Source organism: Trichosurus vulpecula, chromosome 3, assembly GCF_011100635.1.
Source record: "Trichosurus vulpecula isolate mTriVul1 chromosome 3, mTriVul1.pri, whole genome shotgun sequence".
Taxonomy (NCBI): domain Eukaryota; kingdom Metazoa; phylum Chordata; class Mammalia; order Diprotodontia; family Phalangeridae; genus Trichosurus; species Trichosurus vulpecula.
The window spans coordinates 342952099-342971698 of record NC_050575.1 but is presented as its reverse complement, the minus strand read 5'-3'; the positions used below and the strand labels follow the sequence as shown (position 1 = coordinate 342971698).

The window sequence follows — 19600 nt, the reverse complement described above, 5'->3', positions numbered from 1 at the left end:
TTTCTGTGCCCTGCTGCTGAGCTCTTTGATAGGAGGGGACATCTGGAGAGTTGTCATGTGTATGTCCTCCTGGGGCAGCTTTATCTATGACCAAGAATCACAGGATTTAAATGTCTAAAGTGATGCCTAAGCATCACTTAGCAATAAGCGGTATATGATAGTTTGTGCCTAAGAATTCCTTCTAAGACATGTCCACCAAGTGGTCACTCAGACTCTACTTGAATCATCTCCAGTTAGGGAGAACTCACTAGATCCTGACACAGCCCATTTCACTTTGGGGCCATTCTAACCGGGAGGAAGTCTTTTCCTGACATTGGGCCCACATCTGCTTCTCGGCAACTTCTACCCACTGGTCCTTCTTCCTCTGGTGCTCAGCCAGAATAAGTGGGTAATGCTTCCAGATTTGATCATGCTACCCCCTGATCCCACTCAATAAGCTCCAATGACTTCCTATTGCCTCCAACAGCAAACACAAAGTTCTCTGTCTGGCATTCAGGGCACATCATAGTGTAGCCCCGCACTATCTTTCCAGTCTTCTTACATCTTTATCTCTGACAAGTACTCTTGGATCTAGTGACACTGGCCTCCTGGTTGTTCCACAAAGAAAACATTCCATCTCTCTTCACGGGGCATTATTTCTGGCTTTCCTCCATGCCCAGAATGCTCTCCATCCTCTACTCCAACTATTGACTTCTTTGGCTTTCTTTAAGTACAAGAAGCCTTCCCCAACCCTTCTTAATTCTAGTGCTTTCTCTGTTAATGATTTCCTCTTTAACCTGTGTATAGCTTGCTTTGCATATATTTGTTTGCATGTTGTCTCCTCCATTAGATTGTAAGCTCCTTGAGGGTAAGAACTGTCTTTTGCCTCTTTTTGTATCCCCAGGGTTTAGCATGATGTCTGACACATAGTAGGCATTTAATGCTTATTGGTTGATTCTAGATGATGCCCTTCAGATACTTAAAGACAACCCAGCAAGTCCCTTGGTCTTTTCACAGTTAAACATGTCTGGTTTCTTCATGTGAACCTCTTATGCAGGAAATTTCCGGGATCATCATCATCCTGGAAGATTACATCAGCTTTAGTACTCACACTCCAACAGTTCCCTCAGTACACTTCTATCTTCGTCTTCGTCCTCTGTTTTCTGATAGTAAGACAAGGGTAGAGCAGAAAACTTCTCCCAAAGTGTCCTTTTATAGTTCACAGTACAACTCTTTCCTACCAGCTACTATTCTGGATTTGACTCCACCCTAATCATCACCACCCCTTCTCCATCTCTGCACCTCCTCTTCTTTCCCCCACACCTTGTAAACTTTCTTTTGTGTATTATTTTTCTCCATTTGATTATAAGCTTCTTGATGGCATAGACTGTCTGTTTCTTATTTGTATCCCAAGTGCTTAGCAGAGTGCCTGGCATGTAGGCATTTAATAAATGTTTATTAAATTGAATTATACCATGATAGCTAGTCCTCCCATCATCTTAATTGCCTTCTTCTAGATGTGCTCTAGCTTAAGTGGTGCTAAAATGGGGTGCTTAGTATTCCCTCATGCTAGGATGAAAATAAAGTATGAAAGTAATTATCATAATAATAATCAGAGAGCTAAGTAGCACCAAGGATAGATCACTGGGTTTGGAGTCAGGCAGACCTGAGATGAAATCCAGTCTCAGATAACTTACTAATTACTAAATTACTACATAATAATCACACTGTAATGTGTGATCCTGAGCAAGTCACTTAACCTCTCTTGTAAGTCATTTTGCAAACCTTAAAGCACTATATCAATGCTAGCTATTATTGTCGTTGGGTAGCATGTTGAATTTTGTAAGCCCAATCTTTAAAAATATTATCTCATTTTACTCCTCACAACAACCATCACCAATAGCCCCATCACCTCCCTTATTTGGACACTATGATTTTCAGTGCAGCCTAGGAGAGTATTTGCCTCCTTAACTATCATACACTGTTTATTGCTATTAAGTATATGACCAATTAGAACACAAGACCTTTTTCCCCCCTCACATGAGCTATGATCTCCTGCTGCCTCCCTATCCTGCATTTGTGAAGCTGATTATTTAAACTTACGTGTAGAATTTCTTCATATTTGTCCCTATGAAGCTTTATCATTATTCTAAGTTAGAGATCTATCTTGATACTGATTTTGTCATCGAGTGTATGAACTGTCCCTCTCAGCTTTTAACATCTTTAAACAGCTCCAAAATTCGGGCAGAGCAAACACTATGCAATGACACTATGAATGCCCACAGGTTCATCTAATTGCTGTTCACTTGAGGCTTCCTGCCCTGTCCATCCTCTTTTCCAACTCTGACAACCTGCTAATCCTAACCAAGGCCATATTTATTTCAGGCACAAAGAAAGGCACTGACTGATATTGGCCTTGGACTTTGAGGTCTATCTGGCTTACTGACCCACAGCTCTTTGTCTACTGACTAGAGATTTTATTGTCGTTCCCGAGTTTGGGTCTATATCACCTTTCTTATTTTAGGTGAAAGGAGATTCTGAACTTTCATCACCAGAATTTAATTTTAATGGTCCCATTTTTGTTGCCACAGGCAAATTCTGAGGCCCCTGGGCTCACACATGAATTTAAACATCTAAGTAATAAATGACATATTTAATAAACTGTAATTTGTCTAGGCTTTAATCTCAGGGTTTGTTATTTCCATTTCCTGAATTAAGTCTGGAGCTTTTCTTCTTTAAAATGCCCATGAATATTTCTGCCACCCTGACCTTTTCGGTTACGAAGTTAGATGTTTTCTAATGCTTAATGGACAGATGGTGTTTAGGCAATCTTTGAACATTATTTCAAATGTACCTCCAATCTGTGATATTTACATTCTGAAAGACTTAAGGAGATTAAAAACCAACAGAAAAGCAGAAATTCCAAACTTTTCTTTTTCAGTTGGTTGGTAGCCAGTGAGAATGAGTACTCCTTAGGCCTGGCCAGTTCCAGAGGATGAATGAATGAATGAATGAATGAATAGAAAAGCACTTACTAAACCTGCACTATGTGCAAAACACTGTACTAATCACTGGGGATTCAAATGGAAAATAAAGACAATTGCTGCTCCCAAGGAGCTCACATTCTCATAGGGGGTAATGCATATAAAGGAGGTTTCAGCACAGTCAGATGTAAAAGCCCTGTGATCCTAAGGGGAGAATGACTGAGTAGATGATAATCAATCTTCTTTAATATTATTGTCCTTGATAAAACAACATCCACTTCAGATGTTGAGCCATTTGACAATGTTAAAGACTTTGGAGCAAAGAATGTCCTTTGATGACTCTTCGGTAGCTATGGATGCTGAAGAGGTGGGGGCTGTATCATCTGTGGAGGTAGTTGTCAGGTCACACTTCCATGAAGATTGCTTTCTGGGGTGATGATTGTAGGATCCAGCCAGGAAGCAGGGCTGGTGGCCTAGGGGAGGCTGTTATTCATGGGACTCTTGGGCTCAGGATACTTGACTATCTCCACCTGGTTTTGAGGGCAGGTGCTAGTGATAGTTTAACATTCCTGAACCACACTGCTTCCTGTTTCCCTTTCAGGGTACCTTGCTACTTCAGCTATGCTGGTTACTTGCCCTGTCAGTATTTGGTATTGATTATGGCAAGGATGTAAAGCCCCTTCTTCAGAGGGGCTGTTGCCCCAGAATGATGGCTATGAGATTTAGCCGGGAAGGAGAACTGATAGTATTAGCAGGACTCTTTTGGTGGCTCTTAGGTTTGGACTGGGTACTGGACTGTCTTTACCAAGGTTTGAGGATAGGTAGTGGTCAAGGTGGTAGCAGTGGTTGCTACCACCTGGCATATGGCACCTTTTGTCCTTTCTCGGAGTGCCTTATTGCTTCAGCTAGGCTGACTTTACCCCATTGGTGAAAGTTGAAATGGGTTGGCATCCCAAGAATCTACTGTCCTAGGATCCATTGACAGGTCATAACTGTGAATACCTAGTACCATGAATCATCTGAGAAAACAATACCTTAGCTTTCCATTACTACCAAATACCCAGGTAGGTGGGAATTATCTCTGCCCTTTTATCTAGGTCTTCCTTCATCATTACTGGACCTGAGAAGATAGGGTTCCAATGCTGGCCTCCTCTGGGAGGGAGTTTGGAGGTCTATTCAACCTGGAATCTACTGCAACGTTTGAAAGCAGCTCCTTCTGTGCTCTAGGGCACAGGGTTATCTGAGACTAATGAGAACACCTCAGAACCATCTATCACGCAGATCCCAGTTCCCTTGCCCATATGATGTTATACACAACCATCCTTTCTCAGCAAGTTCAGTGCTGTGCTCATAGCCTTTCTCTCTTTCTCAATCACTGACTCTCATATCTGGATCAAGATATGTGCTGATGTCCCCTTGAACACCTTGCTTTCTCATCGACTTCCTCAACTCTTGTGACCTAGAGCTTCACTCCATCTACCTCTGCCATCCAAAGGGATGATCATACTTTAAATCTTAGCAGTATACATTACAGCGCTGCCTCCATGATTTTCAACTCAGAAATTCTCTCTGGTCACAAACTCCCTTCAGGTGTGGAATTGTCAAAAGAGTGCTTGATTTAGAGATAGAAGACCTGGGTTTCAATACCAGCCTCTCTAGTTGATAGCTTTGTGACATTGGGCAAGTCACATAGCTTCCCTAGACCTCAATTTATTTAAGGTTCCTTTCAGATCTGAGTTTACGATCTTATCTATATAATCCTAGGATCTGTCTACGTTTCCCTTTCTCTCCACCTAAACCAGTTATAGTATCATAGATCTAGGGCTGGAAGGGACCTTAGACAGCATCTAATATATTTTGCAGGTGAGGAAACTGTTAAATGACTTATTTGCCCAAGGTAATATAGGTGGTAAATGGAAGAGCCAGGATTTAGACTCAGTCATATGACTCCACGTGTTGGTAAACAAAATGGGCTCTTAGCACTCAGTTCAACCAAGTGCCCTTGAAGAGTTTGGCCTTTGTTTCCTTGATTAGATTTGGGAGTCCTTTATGACCTCCTTGCCTCAGGGGAGGGCCTAGTTTACACATGAGTTTGAGTGACATGTTTGGGACATCAGAGGCTTTTAGACCACGTGGGTTTAAGTGGCTTCTTTGTGATGATTCTAGGTCACATGGGTAAGTCGCATGTGTGACTCACCCTTGACCCTGAAAAAGATATAAAACCAGGGGTTAGCTTTCTCTTTTTCGGAGTTCTTACCCACAGCAGTGGTGGCATGTGTGACTCTAGGCCAGCCCTTGTTATGAGCTCTTGGGCTGAACTTAGATGTTGGTAACTATGAATTGTATTTGGTCTGTCTGTCAATGTTTGTGATTTGTTTGTAATTTGCTCTGAAGTTCAGGGTGCTGGCTTTTTCCCCTGAACTAGGTGAATGATGTCTGTATGCTGGATTAACGTAAACTTGCCAACCCCTTAACATTGCTTTCCTTAGTAAAGCAGATCAAAAGAGCCTGGACTTTGGCAGCATGCTTGTTGTTGGGCTTGTGTTGGTCTTTCACCCCCACAACAGCTGCTAGCCAGATTGTTGAAACACTTCATGTTCAGCGTTCTCTGTTGAACCGTGCCACTGCATTACTCTGTATTGTCTCAGACTGTTACTACTGCTCTGTACTCACTTTCATCTCTTTATGGTCTTAACTCTGTATTAGGCCGGTTTTACTATACGCTCTCTTCTACCCTTGATCCCTTACTCTCTCTTCCAACTGCCTGGTGTTCACAACATGCCAATCTTCAAGTCTAGTTTACCCCTACTGTCTGCCTTCTCTCTTCATACTCCTAAGCTGCTGAACACTTATGCAGGGTCCCACCATGCAGCCTGCATAAAAAAGCTTTTATTCCTCTTTGATTGGCTTCCTATCCCATTGTCCTCTGTGACTTTTCCAAACATTCCTTTCTCTCTTCAAAGCCCCCATTGCCTTTTCACCCATTCTATTCATTAGATACTGTTGTCTCCTATTCTACTCAGGAAACAAAGGCCATCAATGGTGAACTCCCTCTTTTCCTCCATTCCATACCTCAAAATGTCTCTAAAGCTTGTCTTTCCCTCCTGTTTTACTCTTATTGCTTAAGAATGTGTCCCTTCTGCTTACTAATGCCAACGCTTACACTCATGCCCTCAATCTCCTCTTCTCCCATCTTTCTAGTTGCTTGATCTATTGATCAGTCCATCTGTCCACCATCTTCAGTCTGTCCCTGCTGACAGACTCTTTCCTTGCTGCATACAAACGTGTTTAGGTCTATCTCACTTGACCTTGACATCTCTTTAAGTGATTGCCCTATATCTCTCTTTCCTTTCATTTTGTATATACTTGTATTTATTCACTTTATATTTATGCTATTGTTATTGTGCAGTCATTTAGTCATGCCCAACTCTTCATGACCCCGTGGACCAAAAGCCATGGGGTTTTCTTGGCAAAGATGGAGTGGTTTGCAGTTTCCTCCTCTAGTTTTATACAGGCTGAAGTTAAATGCCCAGGGTCACACAGTTGGTAAGTGCCTGAGATCAGATTTGAACTCTGGTCTTTCTGACTCCAGGCCCAATGCTCTATCTACTGTGCCACCTAGCTCCCTCAATTTATGCTATATCCACTTATATGTACACACTTGATCAATCTCCTCATCAGAAACAAACTCCTTATAATTAGGGATTGTCTCATTACTTGTACTTTCAACACTAGCACTGAGCATAGTGTCTGGCATAAAGTAGGCATTTAATAATAATAATAGCTAACAGTTATATTGTACTTGATATGTGTGGCACTGGACTAAGTATTTTAAAGTTATTATCTTATAACAAGCCTGGGAGGTAGGTGCTCTTACTATCACCATTATAACATGAAACAAACAAAGGTTAAGTGACTTGCTAGGGTCATACAAGCTAGTAAGTGTCTGAGGCTGGATTTGAACTCAGGTCTTCCTGACCCCAGACCCGATGCTTTATCCACTATGTCACCTAGCTATCCCCCAAACATAAAAGATAATAACAATATAGTAACAATAACAATGAGTTCAAAACTAGCCTCAGACACTTAACTAGGTGTGTGACTCTGGATAAGTCACGTAATCACTAAATGCCTCAGTTTCCTTAATTGTAAAGTGGTGCCAATAATAGTAACTATCTCATAGGGTTGTTACGAGAATCAAATGAAATAAAATAAGACAACATTTGTAAAGTGCCTAACACAGTGCCTGGAATGCTATACCTTTTGTTAATTCTGTGTAGCTCAGATCAGAGTTGACCATGGTCCTAATGGCTTTGAATAGCCATCTTTCCCGATAAGAAGCAGTGGCAGGTGTTGGGGACAGATCTGACCGTGACCATATTATTCCCCTGTCCAATAATGTTCAGTGGCCATTACCTTCAGGATAAAATGGAAACTTGTTGGCTTGGAATTTTTATATTACCCTCTCCCCAAGCCCCAACCAGCCTCCTACCTATGTTTTTTTGCCTTTCACAGTCTTGACCCTAACCCTATTTTCACTCTCATGAATTTTATGTTCCAGCCAAATTCGATTTCCCATATTCGATATTCCATTTTTACCTCTGGGGTCACAAAGCTATCTTCTAAGCCTAGCAAATCACTTAACCCCTGTTTGCCTTGGTTTGCTCATCTGTAAAATGGGGATAATAAGAGCACCTACCTCTCAGGGTTGTCATAAATCAAATGAGATATTTAATTTTAAGGTGCTTAGTCCAGTGCCTGGCACACAGCAAGTACTTCTCATCTCTGCCTTTCACAAATCCTTATCTTTTAAGTCTCGACTCAAATGCCATCTCCCCTGTAAGGTCTTCCCTGATCATTGCAGTCAATATTTTCTTCCTCCTTAATTTTCTTTGTACTATACATGTTTGTTCACATGCTGTGTTTCCTCAGATGAATGTAAGTTCTTTGAGGGCAGGGGCTGTTTTTTTTTCTTTATGTCTCTAGCACCTAGTATAGTGCCTTGTATATTGTAGGCATTTAAGAAATGGTTGTTTAATTGAATTAATTGTCTCATTCACATTAAGGTATATATAGATAGCTGGTAAAGCTTAATGAAATATCTTTCTGGGGAATGAGCATTTTAGCTCCTTTCTGAAAGGCTGAATCTCTAATATTATCCGGAGAGGCTTTAGTCGTGTTTAATGTAGCCTCTTGCAGACCCACTGGGGACTTTCTTCTCTTCCGGCCATGCCCAAAGCTCTGGTTACAATCCTTTCCTTGTCCCACTTCCCACCTTGGAAATGTCAGGAGGGAGAGTTTCTATCCTAGTGTCCTTGTCCTACTGTCCCCATCTACCCTTTCTACCTTCCCACCCTTGTGTATCTCAGGTTAAGCCACATTCCCTTTGGTAAGTTAAAATCAGTTGACTACCTGGTTGAATTCTTCTGCAAAGCCCTATAACATCCTCCCCTCCCCCAACACCTGCCACTGCTTCTTATCGGGAAAGATGGCTATTCAAAGCCATTAGGACCGTGGTCAACTCTGATCTGAGCTACACAGAATTAACAAACTGCTCCTTTAATAGGAACAAAATAAGCTGCCTTTTTCTGTCTTTGAAAGTCATGAAGGATAAGCTCTTGAAGTCTGACTGCCTCGTAAGTGATTTCTAATAGATTAATTGTCTTGTTTATTCTTCCTAGTTCAAGGCAGTCCAATACATTCTGCACTGTGACACTCAACTTCTGTTAAATGTTTTCAAATTGAGGTGTATAGATATACTTATTAGAGCAGTTCAGAGGAGAAAGTGATCATTGAAGTCTAGATCAATCAATCAGTCAGCAAGAATTTATTCAGCCCTAAGTGGCGCAGTGGAGAGAGTGCTGGTCTTGGAATCAGGAAGACCTGAGTTCAAGTCCTACCTCAGACAACTTCTCTCAGTCTCAGTTTCTTACTCTGTAAAGTGGGGATAACAATAGTACCTACCTCAAAGTGTTGTTGTGAAGATCAAATGAGCCTCCTTCCTTCCTGTTCCTCACTCCCCCATTCCTGAAATGCTCTCCCTCTTCATCCCTGCCTCCTAGCTCCCCTTAAATCTCATTCTGTAAGAAGCCATTCTAGTGCTCCTTGATCAAAGTGCCTCGCCTCTAAGACTACCCCTAAATTATTCTGTATATATCACCTTTGTACATAGTAGTTTCCATGTTGTTTCCTTGAGAAGAGTGATTGGTTTTTGTTTTTGTATTTCTATGTATCTATAGCACTTAGCACAGGGCCTGCTAGATAGTAAGTATGCACACAATGCTATGGTTAATAAATGCTAGCTGACTGATTGAAAGTGCTTTGTCAACCTTCAAGTGTAAATAAATGCTCTGCATCATCATCATCATCATCGTCATCATCATCATCATCATCGTCATCATCATCATCATCATCATCATCGTCATCATCATCGTCATCATCATCATCATCGTCATCATCATCATTACCGTTATTGTGTCAATATTGTTAACTGTTATGTGCCAGACACTCAAGAAAGGCTGCCTAGAAAAGGCGAGACTGAGGTTGGCCCTTGAAGGAAAGGCCTTTGAACTTTTAAGATGATCTTTCTACTTTTCAATAGATATACCTACGTTTTCCCCAAAAGAGCATGTGTCTGCAGATGGGCCACAGTATTTACAGCATCATTATCAACAAAAATTTATTGAATAGCTGCTAGGCACAGAACACTAAGCTAGGCCATAAAGGCACATAGAAATACAAAACACCACCCATTCTTTGGAGGGGATCATATTCTAGTTGGTAAGACATACTATAAGCATGATAATAATTCATATTTATGTAGCAAAATATTGTCCTAATTACCTAGTGAAGCAGGTAGGACAATTTTTATTATTCCTATTTTACAGATTGGGAAGCTGAGTATATGAGGGATTCACTTACTTGCTCATAATCACAGAACCAGTGAGTATCAGAGGCAGGGTTTGAAGTTATGTCTCCTAACTCGAACTCCAGCGCTCTTCACTAGTGTATTCTACTTCTGTTAAATGTGATAAAATTGAGTAGTATGGATAAGACTTGTTATAGGAATAGAGAAGAGAAAGTGATCACTGAGGATCGAGGTCAATCAATTAATCAATTAACAAACATTTATTAAATACTACGAAACTGGTATTCAAAGAAGGCTTCATGGAGAAGGTGGAGCTGGAGCTGGTTGTCAACAACAAGAAAGGAAGGGTAGTACTTAGATAAATGAAGAGGAAAAAAGTGAGCCTTTCAGGTGAGAGGTTAAGCATGATCAGAGGTGTGGAAACAGGACTGTGTTACATGTTGAGGCACTGACGAGTAATTGGTTGGAATGTAGCATATCTGTAGGGCAACAAGGAAATCGGTGTGAGATCTAGGAAGGGGCCTGTGTGTAGAGGACCTTGAATGACAGGCTAAAGGGTTTGGACTCGTTTGATGGGCAATGAGGGTTCAAAGGTCAGTGCATTTGTGTGTTACGTAATTAGAGGGAGTATGTGGAGTTTCAAGGTTCGTCAGAGTAAGGTGTGTGGATGGAGAACAGCATTCAACCTCCTCTTTTTGAAGGGTGGTTATCTGTAATAATAACAGCAATAATAGCTCTTCCTTCCTTTCTTCCTTCCTTCCTGCCTTCCTTCCTGCCTTCCTTCCTGCTTTCCTGCCTTCTTGCCTTTCTTCCTCCCTCCCTCCTTCCTTTCTTCCTCCCTTACTCCCTCCTTTTTTCCTGCCTTCCTCCCTCCTTCCTTCTTTCCTTCCTTCCTTCTTTCCTCCTCTCCTTGCCCTCCCTCTGTCCCTCCTTCTTTCCTGCCTTCCTTCCTCCATCCATCCCTCCTTCCTTCCTCTCTTCCCTCCTTCCATCCTCCTCCCTCCTTCCTTCAGTCCTTCTCTTCCTCTCCCATCCCTCTCTTCCTCCTTCCTTCCCTCCCTCTCTCCCTCCCTCCCTCCTTCCTTCCTTACTTTCTTCCTTCCTTCTTTCCTTCCTTCCTTCCTTCCTTCCTTCCTTCCTTCCTTCCTTCCTTCCTTCCTTCCTTCCTTCCTTCCTTCCTTCCTTCTTTCCTTCCATTCCTCCATCTTCTCCCTGTGCCCACATAGAGTATCATACCCTTACTTGCAGGTGCTCTGCTCAAAGGAATATAAATTTTGATTGCTGAAATCTCACATGATCTCTTGGGGTTTACAGGCTGGATTTCTTTCTTAAGGACCATGCTTGAAACCCATATATGCTATTGTACGCATATATATGGATGTCTATATATGTTTATATCTAAGTGCTATATACATTTATGGGCAAGTAAGTAGCTCAGCAGATAACGTGCTGAACCCAGAGTCAGAAAGACTCATCTTCTGTCTGGCATCAGACATTTACTAGCTGAGTGACCCTGGGCAAGTTACTTAATCCTGTTTGCCTCAGTTTCCTCATTTGTAAAAGGAGCTAGAGAAGGAAATGACAAATCGCTCCAGTATCTTTGCCAAGAAAACCCCAAACGGGATCACAAAGAATTGGACATGACTGAAAAACGACTGACGACCACCAACAATATATGTATATTTGTGTGTATGTGTGTGTCTCTCTATCACAAATCTACCGCACATATGTATGTATGTGTGTAATATACACATATATGTGAGTAATATACACATGTACGTAGTACTTCAGGACTTGTACAAGATTTGGGACAGACTCAAATTATTCCCAGAAGCTTTTGCAGAGGTTTTGTGCTGCGCAGTAAACAATGACCTTTGATGGTGTTCTCCATCTCAGAACTAATGAACAAGGGTGAAAGGATAGTTACTTACAGAATGACTGGTCCATTGGCTCCTTGGAAAATGTCATTAGGTAAGTTTTCCAGGTTAATATTGTCACTAAGGTTCCTGCAGAGGGTTGAGCAGAGAAAATGGGGATCAGATGAATATCAATAAATAGCATTGCCTGAAGAACTATTTTCCTCTAAGTGATCTGCAAGACCGGGTAAGCCTACTCACAGCTCATCCAGTTGGGTTCCATTGAATGCCTGGTTCTGTATCTCTTGAATCCCATTCTTATTAAGCCATCTGCAATAAAGCAAGCATTTAAAAACCAATAATGAGATTCCTCCTATTCACAAGCCTTTCAAGTGAGACAGAGGCTTCAGACTTGGAAGCATCAGGGGCAAGATCAGGCAGCCGTAATTAGGAGGCATAAATAAAAAGATGCCCTTAGGTGCAGCAGCATCAGAAGAGCAGATGGCATTTGTAAGGTGGTGGGCACTGTTGTTCTGGCTCTATTGTGTTATACATGCAGAGGGTGTCCCTGCCATGTGAGGTGCTGAGAGACATCCTTGTCAGTCATGTGGTGCTTACATCACATAGCCATTGACTTAGAGCATTGAGGAGATGATGAAAAATTATTTTGCTTTTATTTTCCCTCACTGCCTCATTCTTCTCATGATAAAGCCATGCAACAGGCCTATCTGTGGGGAAAAGGAGGAATAATTTCATTAAACTCTCAGACAAGCTGTAAGCATCCCCCTTACTCCTTACCCCCCAGTCCTCAGCTAAAGACCCTGTCCAAGTGACCAGCCTTATGGGTCTGAAGTAGAGACTCTGGATTAAGCCAAGAGAAGTGAAATCAATTTATAGAATAGGGTGGAGTAAAGGGTGGATGTTTTGACGGGAGGATGAGGAGAGGTAGGAACACACTGACTGTACTAATAAGGTGAGCCTGAGCTTTGGAGGCAAGGGTGACTAAGGGTGTCTGGGCCACCTTTACTATACCTGTCTGCATCTAGGCTGCTCTGAAAATGAGCTGGAAATAGCAGGACATAGATTAATCTGAATATCCTCTTTGTCCCTATTCCCCTTGTTCAATCATCAATTCCTTCTCACAGTCATACTTTCTTGATCAATAAAATCAAGCCTCTAAAGCAGGGTCATCTAAAATGTGGCCTGAGGGCCTCAGGTGCCCTCAGTGCGATTTATGTGGCCAGTCTACAAGCATAGGAATTTATATAAATGCTTTAGTAAATGAAGCAGAGCTACCACAGAGCTCTCATTAAAATGGCAAATCAAAATATATTGTTTATTGTTTCTACAAAAATCTACGGTTGCACAGCCCTGGTCTAAAGGATGACCCTCAAGAAGCACATTTGTTTTCAAGGGGTTGCCTTCTGCTTGGGCTACTCTGAGCAGTCGGAAATGCTGAAAATCAGTGTGACCCTAGGCAAGTCACTTAACCCAGATTGCCTCCCCCTTCCCCCTAAAAAGAAAAGAAGAAATGCTGACAATCAAGAGAATCCCTCTTCTGGGCCAATTAAGAGATATAGCATACTGTGGTGGAAACAATCATAGACTCAGTACCGAATGGTGCAGCCCCCACTAGCTTCCTAAGATGGCATTTTCACATGGAGGACTTTAGGGAGCTGTTTCCAGGAAAATTTTGTTGACTGGAGCACATTTGGACATTTTGTAACTGGTTCCAGTTAGTCTACCATGTTGGAAGTCTTGTTCCATTGGATGCATATCAAAAGGGCCTGGGGCAGCATTGGCTATGTTTCTCTTTGCTGTTTTCACCTCTGGGGAAGGAGATTGCACCTTCATTCACAGGGTCTGGCAAGACCCATCAATTAAGAGGAAGAGCCGTGACCTTTCTCCAAGCTACACATGCCACCACCCCCCACCCCAAACAAAACCCCAACAACAAACAACAAAAAAACAAAAGAAACTAAATGACCTTGGATTTTTCTCAATTCTTTTCTGTTCTAGTTTCAGAGAGTAGAGTTTCAAAGACTGGGAATGTGAGACACAAGAATCTAGAAATCCAGTAATCTAGACTGAAGTTTTCAGTTAGCCCTTCACCAATGCCTTGAGAAACAAGGAGCAATCCTCTGGAATGAAATTTGGGAATCCAACCCAGAAGAAGATGGTAGCCTACCTTTGGTCATGAACTTGGTAGGATCAATGCTTTGTAGGATTTGACTTAGGTTTCAAATGGGATCCATTCCCCTTCCCAGATAATGAGGATATGTAGGGGAAGATTATGCCCCTGAGGTGTTGGAGAGCGTGTATATGTGTCTATTATTAATATATCTTTGAAATAAACATTCCTTTGAAAAAATTATCTGAGGTTAAGCACACAAATGGAATTGAGGTACTAGTCACTAGCGGGGGAACATAGCTGATGATGGCCCAAGCCCTTCAGGGTATAGAGGGAGATCTAATAGGCCAGACCCTGAGAGAGTAGAGCCAGAACATACCATATCACATACAGATGAGAAAACTGAGGCCTAGGTCATGACAAAGGGAGAACTTTTACCCAAGTCCTTACATCTTAAACCCAGGGCATTTTCCATTGTGTCATGGTACTTCTAACTGAACTGGAAGGAGAGCTCCTTATTGCTCATTACATATAATTTCCTTTCTCTAGGCTTCAATTCTCTCCTCTGTAAAATGAGGGAGTTGGACTAGATTTCTAAAGCCTATCACACCTGACCTAAATTATACTATTGTCATTAGGGTCCTTAGTGGGAGCAGTGAAAAGAGAATTAGATTTGGAATTGGAGGGACTGAGTTCAAATTCTGACGCTACCACTTACTACTGTGACCTTGGGCAAATTGTTTTACCTCCTTTGGCCTCAGTTTCTTCTTCTGTAAAATGAAAGAGTTAGATAAAATGACCTTTGAAGGCCCCTTCTAGTTCTCAACTGATTATTCTTTGATCCTGATGAGTAAGGTGAAGGTAAGTGGAACCTAAAAAGAAACTCGTTAACATTTTTAAGGAACCTTTGAACATTTTGAAAGTAAATTATTGAGTTCATCAGTATTGCTCACCCCCTCCTAAAAGATGGAAAAATCAGAAGCAGGGTGCACCTTACTTTCTGAGACATTCTGGCAAATTAGTCAGTTTGCCCCTCGAAAGGGAGCCAGATATTCCCCAGAGTGTAAATTAGTCATTAGCTCTTTCAAACCACTAGAGCAGAAAAGCAATAACTTGCTAAAATATACCCCTGTGACCTAAGAGAGTTAAAACCAGGGAGCACTTTATGGCTCAGGAGACTCTGAATTAGTGGCCTACACCAAGTCTTTGTTGCTGCATGGCTGTCATTGACCCAACAGTATATGAGTAATTTTTTTTAATGAGACGTAACTCTCTGAAGGCACCTACCTTTACCTAAGATGAGATTGCTTTACTGGAAATCCAGCCTTATGATATCTTTTAGGGATGGAGGTGATCTGGAAAGTAGCCTGAAAGTGAGACCAATCTGCTAGGAAAATGTCCTGGATACTTTTTATAATCCTAGAGACTGTTCCTGGGAGGACTTAAGTCACTTAGCTCAGCATTCCTTGGGACTCTGTGGGCTAATCTTCACCTTTTCCCATACAGAATCTCTCAATGTAAGAGAGGGAAAAAAAAAAAAAAAAACAAAAAACCTCTTCCTTCTAGTTCTTATCTCCCATTAGTTTCTTCTCTTACCAAGCTGGGATGAAAAACAACTGTGATTGTATTTATGGCCAGGCTGGCCTTGTCAAAGGGCTATAACACAACAAATACCATTAAAGAAAAGGAAGAAGTTTTAGGCATGCAAGGATGGAAACACTCAGGACCCTTTAAGGAAATTATAATTCAATAGGAGGGATAGGATAGGTGCACAAATTATAACTAAAAGTCAAATGTGATGAGAGTAAAGGAGAGGTCTTGTCAAAGTGCTATGAAGAGATTCCTCTGAATAGAGTGGATGGGGGGAGACTCAGAAAGGCTCAATTGAAAAGGTGGTACCTGACCTGAAGAGAGAAAAGAATTTGAAAGGGAAGTTGAGGAAACTGAGGCAGACAGAATTTAAGTGATTTTCCTAGGGTTACACAGCTAGTGAGTGTCTGAGGACAAATTTGAACTCAGGTCTTCACTGTCTGCTCAAAGGCATGGTTATATGATGAAAGGTGGAGTTTAAGGAACTGTAAGTAGCTCAGTTTGTTTGGAACACAGTGCGAGAGAGGGGCTGAGGATTAATATGGAGGTTTAAAAAGCTGGATGAGAGACATTGTGAAAGAATTTAAATGTCGGGTTGATGAGGTTGTATTTATTTTATCCCTGAAGTAATAGAGAGTCATTGAAGATTTTAGAGGATATATTTAGTCCTATGTCTTTTGAATAATAATCTGTCAGTTTGGAAAATGGATTAGACAGGGCAGCAATTGGGAAACAGAGAGCCCAATCAGCTACTCCCTACTGGAATAGTCCAGGCTAAGGTCCATTACCTACCCCCTAGTTCTGTTTCATTGTTATTTTTCTAAAAGTCACTAGAACTTTGGGTTTTAAAAGAGAGATAGAAAATAGCTTCCTCGTTAGTATAATTGCAAAGTCCAGGCTCTGATCATACTTTTTTAGATAACCTTATCATTCTCCCAAATATCCTCCCTGAGTTCCTAGGTGAGCCTCTTTCTTTCTTAGATTTCAAGGATTCTACAGACTGCTTAGGTTACAGCTGCTCCATGGCCCCAAAGGATCCATAAGGAGCAGGTTATTTACAAATCTGGCCCCTGGCATAGCGAATTAGGAGGCAGCTTGTTATTAACACTGTAGGAAAGACAATACATTTTTAAAACTAAACCAAAAAAAAAATCAGAGAATGGAGCCAGCTCATTCAAAAACATGATTGTTCCATGAAAAGAAGTTGCTTTTGTTCTCAGCAAGAAGGCCCAACAGTAGCTGGCCTGCATTATTGTGAGAACATATTACCATATCTTTCCAGACCAGCCTTTCACCCAGTTTTCCTATCCAGACCATAAACGTCTTTCCCTGCAATGGCTGGCTTTATGGATTCATGAGTTATTCTGTCTTTGCAACAGATGTTGCATCACAGGAGACCATCATTCAAAGAGCAATTTTAAATACTTGAATTATGCCACAGAATTATAAATTATTAACATGACTCCATGTTGTGATTCTGATATGTAAAGATGGGAAATGAGGGAGATGCGTGGAGCAAGAAAATAATTTCAGTGGCTGGATGCCAAAGTTACAAGTCAGAAATACACATTTATTACTGAGGAAAGACTGTGGTACTAAAATACATGTGATATATTTGATTTCTTAAAAACTTACAGGATCACACTTTCAGAACTTAGTCCTGCAAAAGAATTTCTTTCAATCGTTCGGATATTGATGTTATCTTGAACATCTCTAAAAAAGAAAAAGGAAAAATTTCAGATGTTTTTGACTGTAGAAGTTATTTATCCTTCTCATAATAATCTGGTAAACAAGGTTCTGAGTGTTTTGGTCTGAGGTCAAGCTCATTTTTTAATCACGTGGCTGCAGTAAAGGAGGATGAATTGAACATTTGGAAATGACAGCTTGCAATATATCTGCAGGGTCCCTTCTTCCCATCCATGGACTTGCAGGGATCTCCTATCACTGCCATTTGAGGATTTTCTCAGCTGATTTCCCCATGTAAAGTTCTTTCTAGCAAACAAGGGTTTATCATTGCCATCTCTGCAGCTGCTCTCTGTGCAGTTTGGCAAATGTGCTTGTGCATCCTGCCATCTGGCAGCATTGGCCCTTTAAGGAGCTAGAAGAGGAGGCTGTGGGGAAAAAAAGACACTCTTCCAGGGAACAGGCCAAGCCTGGCAAATCATAGGCCATTTAGTTGCTCGTTCCTGGCTTTCTTTTGGCTTCTCTTGACACAGCAATCCTGTTCTAGCTGCCTTGGTCTGGTTTCTGATACAGACCTTGAGTCAGCCCTCACCTCCTTACTCTCATTTTGGGGCTCCACTATTTACAACTCTCCGTTTTAACTTTTAGTCTAGATTTTGATCACTGACCACACTGATTTCTTTCTCTACCTTTAATATTCATCTTCTGCTTTTCCTCTATTCTTCAACTATCTTCCAGCTGGTTTCTTCCTAATTCTCAGAACTATTTCTCTCACTATTTTTCTTTTGCTGGATGTGAAGCTGCAGAATTTCTCATAAATATCTTTTTTGTTTTTCTTTCAAATTTATTATCTATTTTTGACATTTATTTTTTTAAAAAAATTGTCTTCTGAATTCTTTCCCTCCTACCAATGACCCAATGAGAAGGCAAGAAATGCAATATCAATTATACATGTGAAATCATGCAAAACATATTTCTATATTAGCCATATTGCAAAAAAGCAAGAAAAAACTGAAAAAAAATGCTTCAATGTGCACTCAGACTCCATTAGTTCTTTCTCTGGATAACATTTTTCTTTTTTTTCTTTTTTGAAAGAGAAAACTCTTTTTTTTTTTAATTTTTAGTTTATAACACTCGGTTCTATATAATTTTGAGTTCCAGATTTTCTTTCCTCCTTCCCCCCCCCCCTTCCCATGATGGCATGGAATCCGATATATCTTCTACGTATAACTTTGCATTGAACTTATTGACACACTAGTCAAGTTGTGGAGAAGAATTATGACCAATGGAATGAATCGTGAGAAAGAAAAAACAGAACCAAAAAAAAAAAACCCCAAAAACAAAAACAAAAGAGAGAAAAAAAAAGGGAGGGGAAAAGGCAAGCATAAAGTATGCCTCAATCTGCATTCGTACTTCCTAGTTCTTTCTTTGGATATAGATCGTATTCTCCATCGTGAGTCCTTTGGAGTTGTCTTTGCACCTTGTGTTGCTGAGAAGAGCAAAGTCTATCAGGGTTAGTCCTCACAGAATCTATATATCTGTGGTTGTGTATAATGTTCTCCTGGCTCTGCTCCGCTCACTCAGCATTATATCGTGTAGGTTTTTCCAGGTTGTTATGAAGTCCATATCATCCCCATTTCTTATAGCACAATAGTATTCCATTACCTTCATATACCGCAACTTGTTCAGCTATTCCCCAATTGATGGGCAACCCCTTGATTTCCAATTCTTAGCTACTACAAATAGAGCCGCTATAAATATTTTTGTACATATGAGTTCTTTTCCCACTTGTATGATCTCTTTGGGATACAACCCTAGAAGTGGTATTGCTGGGTCAAAGGATATGAATATTTTTATAGCCCTTTAGGCATAGTTCCAAATTGCTCTCCAGAATGGCTGGATCAGTTCACAACTCCACCAGCAATGGAACAACGTTCCATTTTTCCCACATCCTCTCCAGTATTTATCATTTTCCTGTTTTGTCATTTTAGCCAATCTGAAAGTTGCTTTCCTTTAAAATCAGATCAAAGAACCTATGCTAGCAGGCCATCCTGGGTATGCTAGGGTGCTTGTGGCTACAACTCTCAAACCCATCTTCTCTTCTCCAGTCTAAACTTGTCTAGTTCTTTCAACCATAACACCTCTGGACTCTCTCCAGTGTATCAATGAACTTCTTAAAATATGGTGCTCAGAGTAGAATCTACCAGGCCAGAGAGCAGCAGGATTATCATGCCTTATTCCCAGAAGCTATGCTTCTCTTCATGAAGCCTAAAAATTAACTGTCAGTTTTTCTCATTCCATATTGCCTTATTGTAGTTTACTAAAATCCTAAGATTTTGGGATCCTGGTGAAATGGTGGTAAGCATTATCCAGGCTCTACTTTTCAAATGCTAATTCATTATCCTATCCAGGCTCCTCTTTTAGAATGCAAATTCATTTTAGGAGGTAAACTCATTAAATACCTAATGTCCTTACTTGATAGAATTTATCAGTTCCTGGCAACCCTTGA

General features: G+C 40.9%; 1 protein-coding gene across 2 annotated transcripts in view; it reads right to left on the bottom strand.

The window, feature by feature from the left end:
- FSHR (follicle stimulating hormone receptor) overlaps window positions 1-19600 on the bottom strand; it is a 243982-nt gene that overhangs the window by 26862 nt on the left and 197520 nt on the right. Inside the window, exons 6-8 of one of the 2 annotated variants that reach the window (XM_036752372.1) lie at window positions 17044-17121; window positions 11949-12017; window positions 11763-11837 (exon numbers count right to left, since the gene is read on the bottom strand). In XM_036752372.1, coding sequence (XP_036608267.1) covers window positions 11763-11837; window positions 11949-12017; window positions 17044-17121 — 222 coding nt within the window. The remainder of the gene's footprint in view (window positions 1-11762; window positions 11838-11948; window positions 12018-17043; window positions 17122-19600) is intronic. The other variant, XM_036752371.1, reaches the window with a different exon arrangement.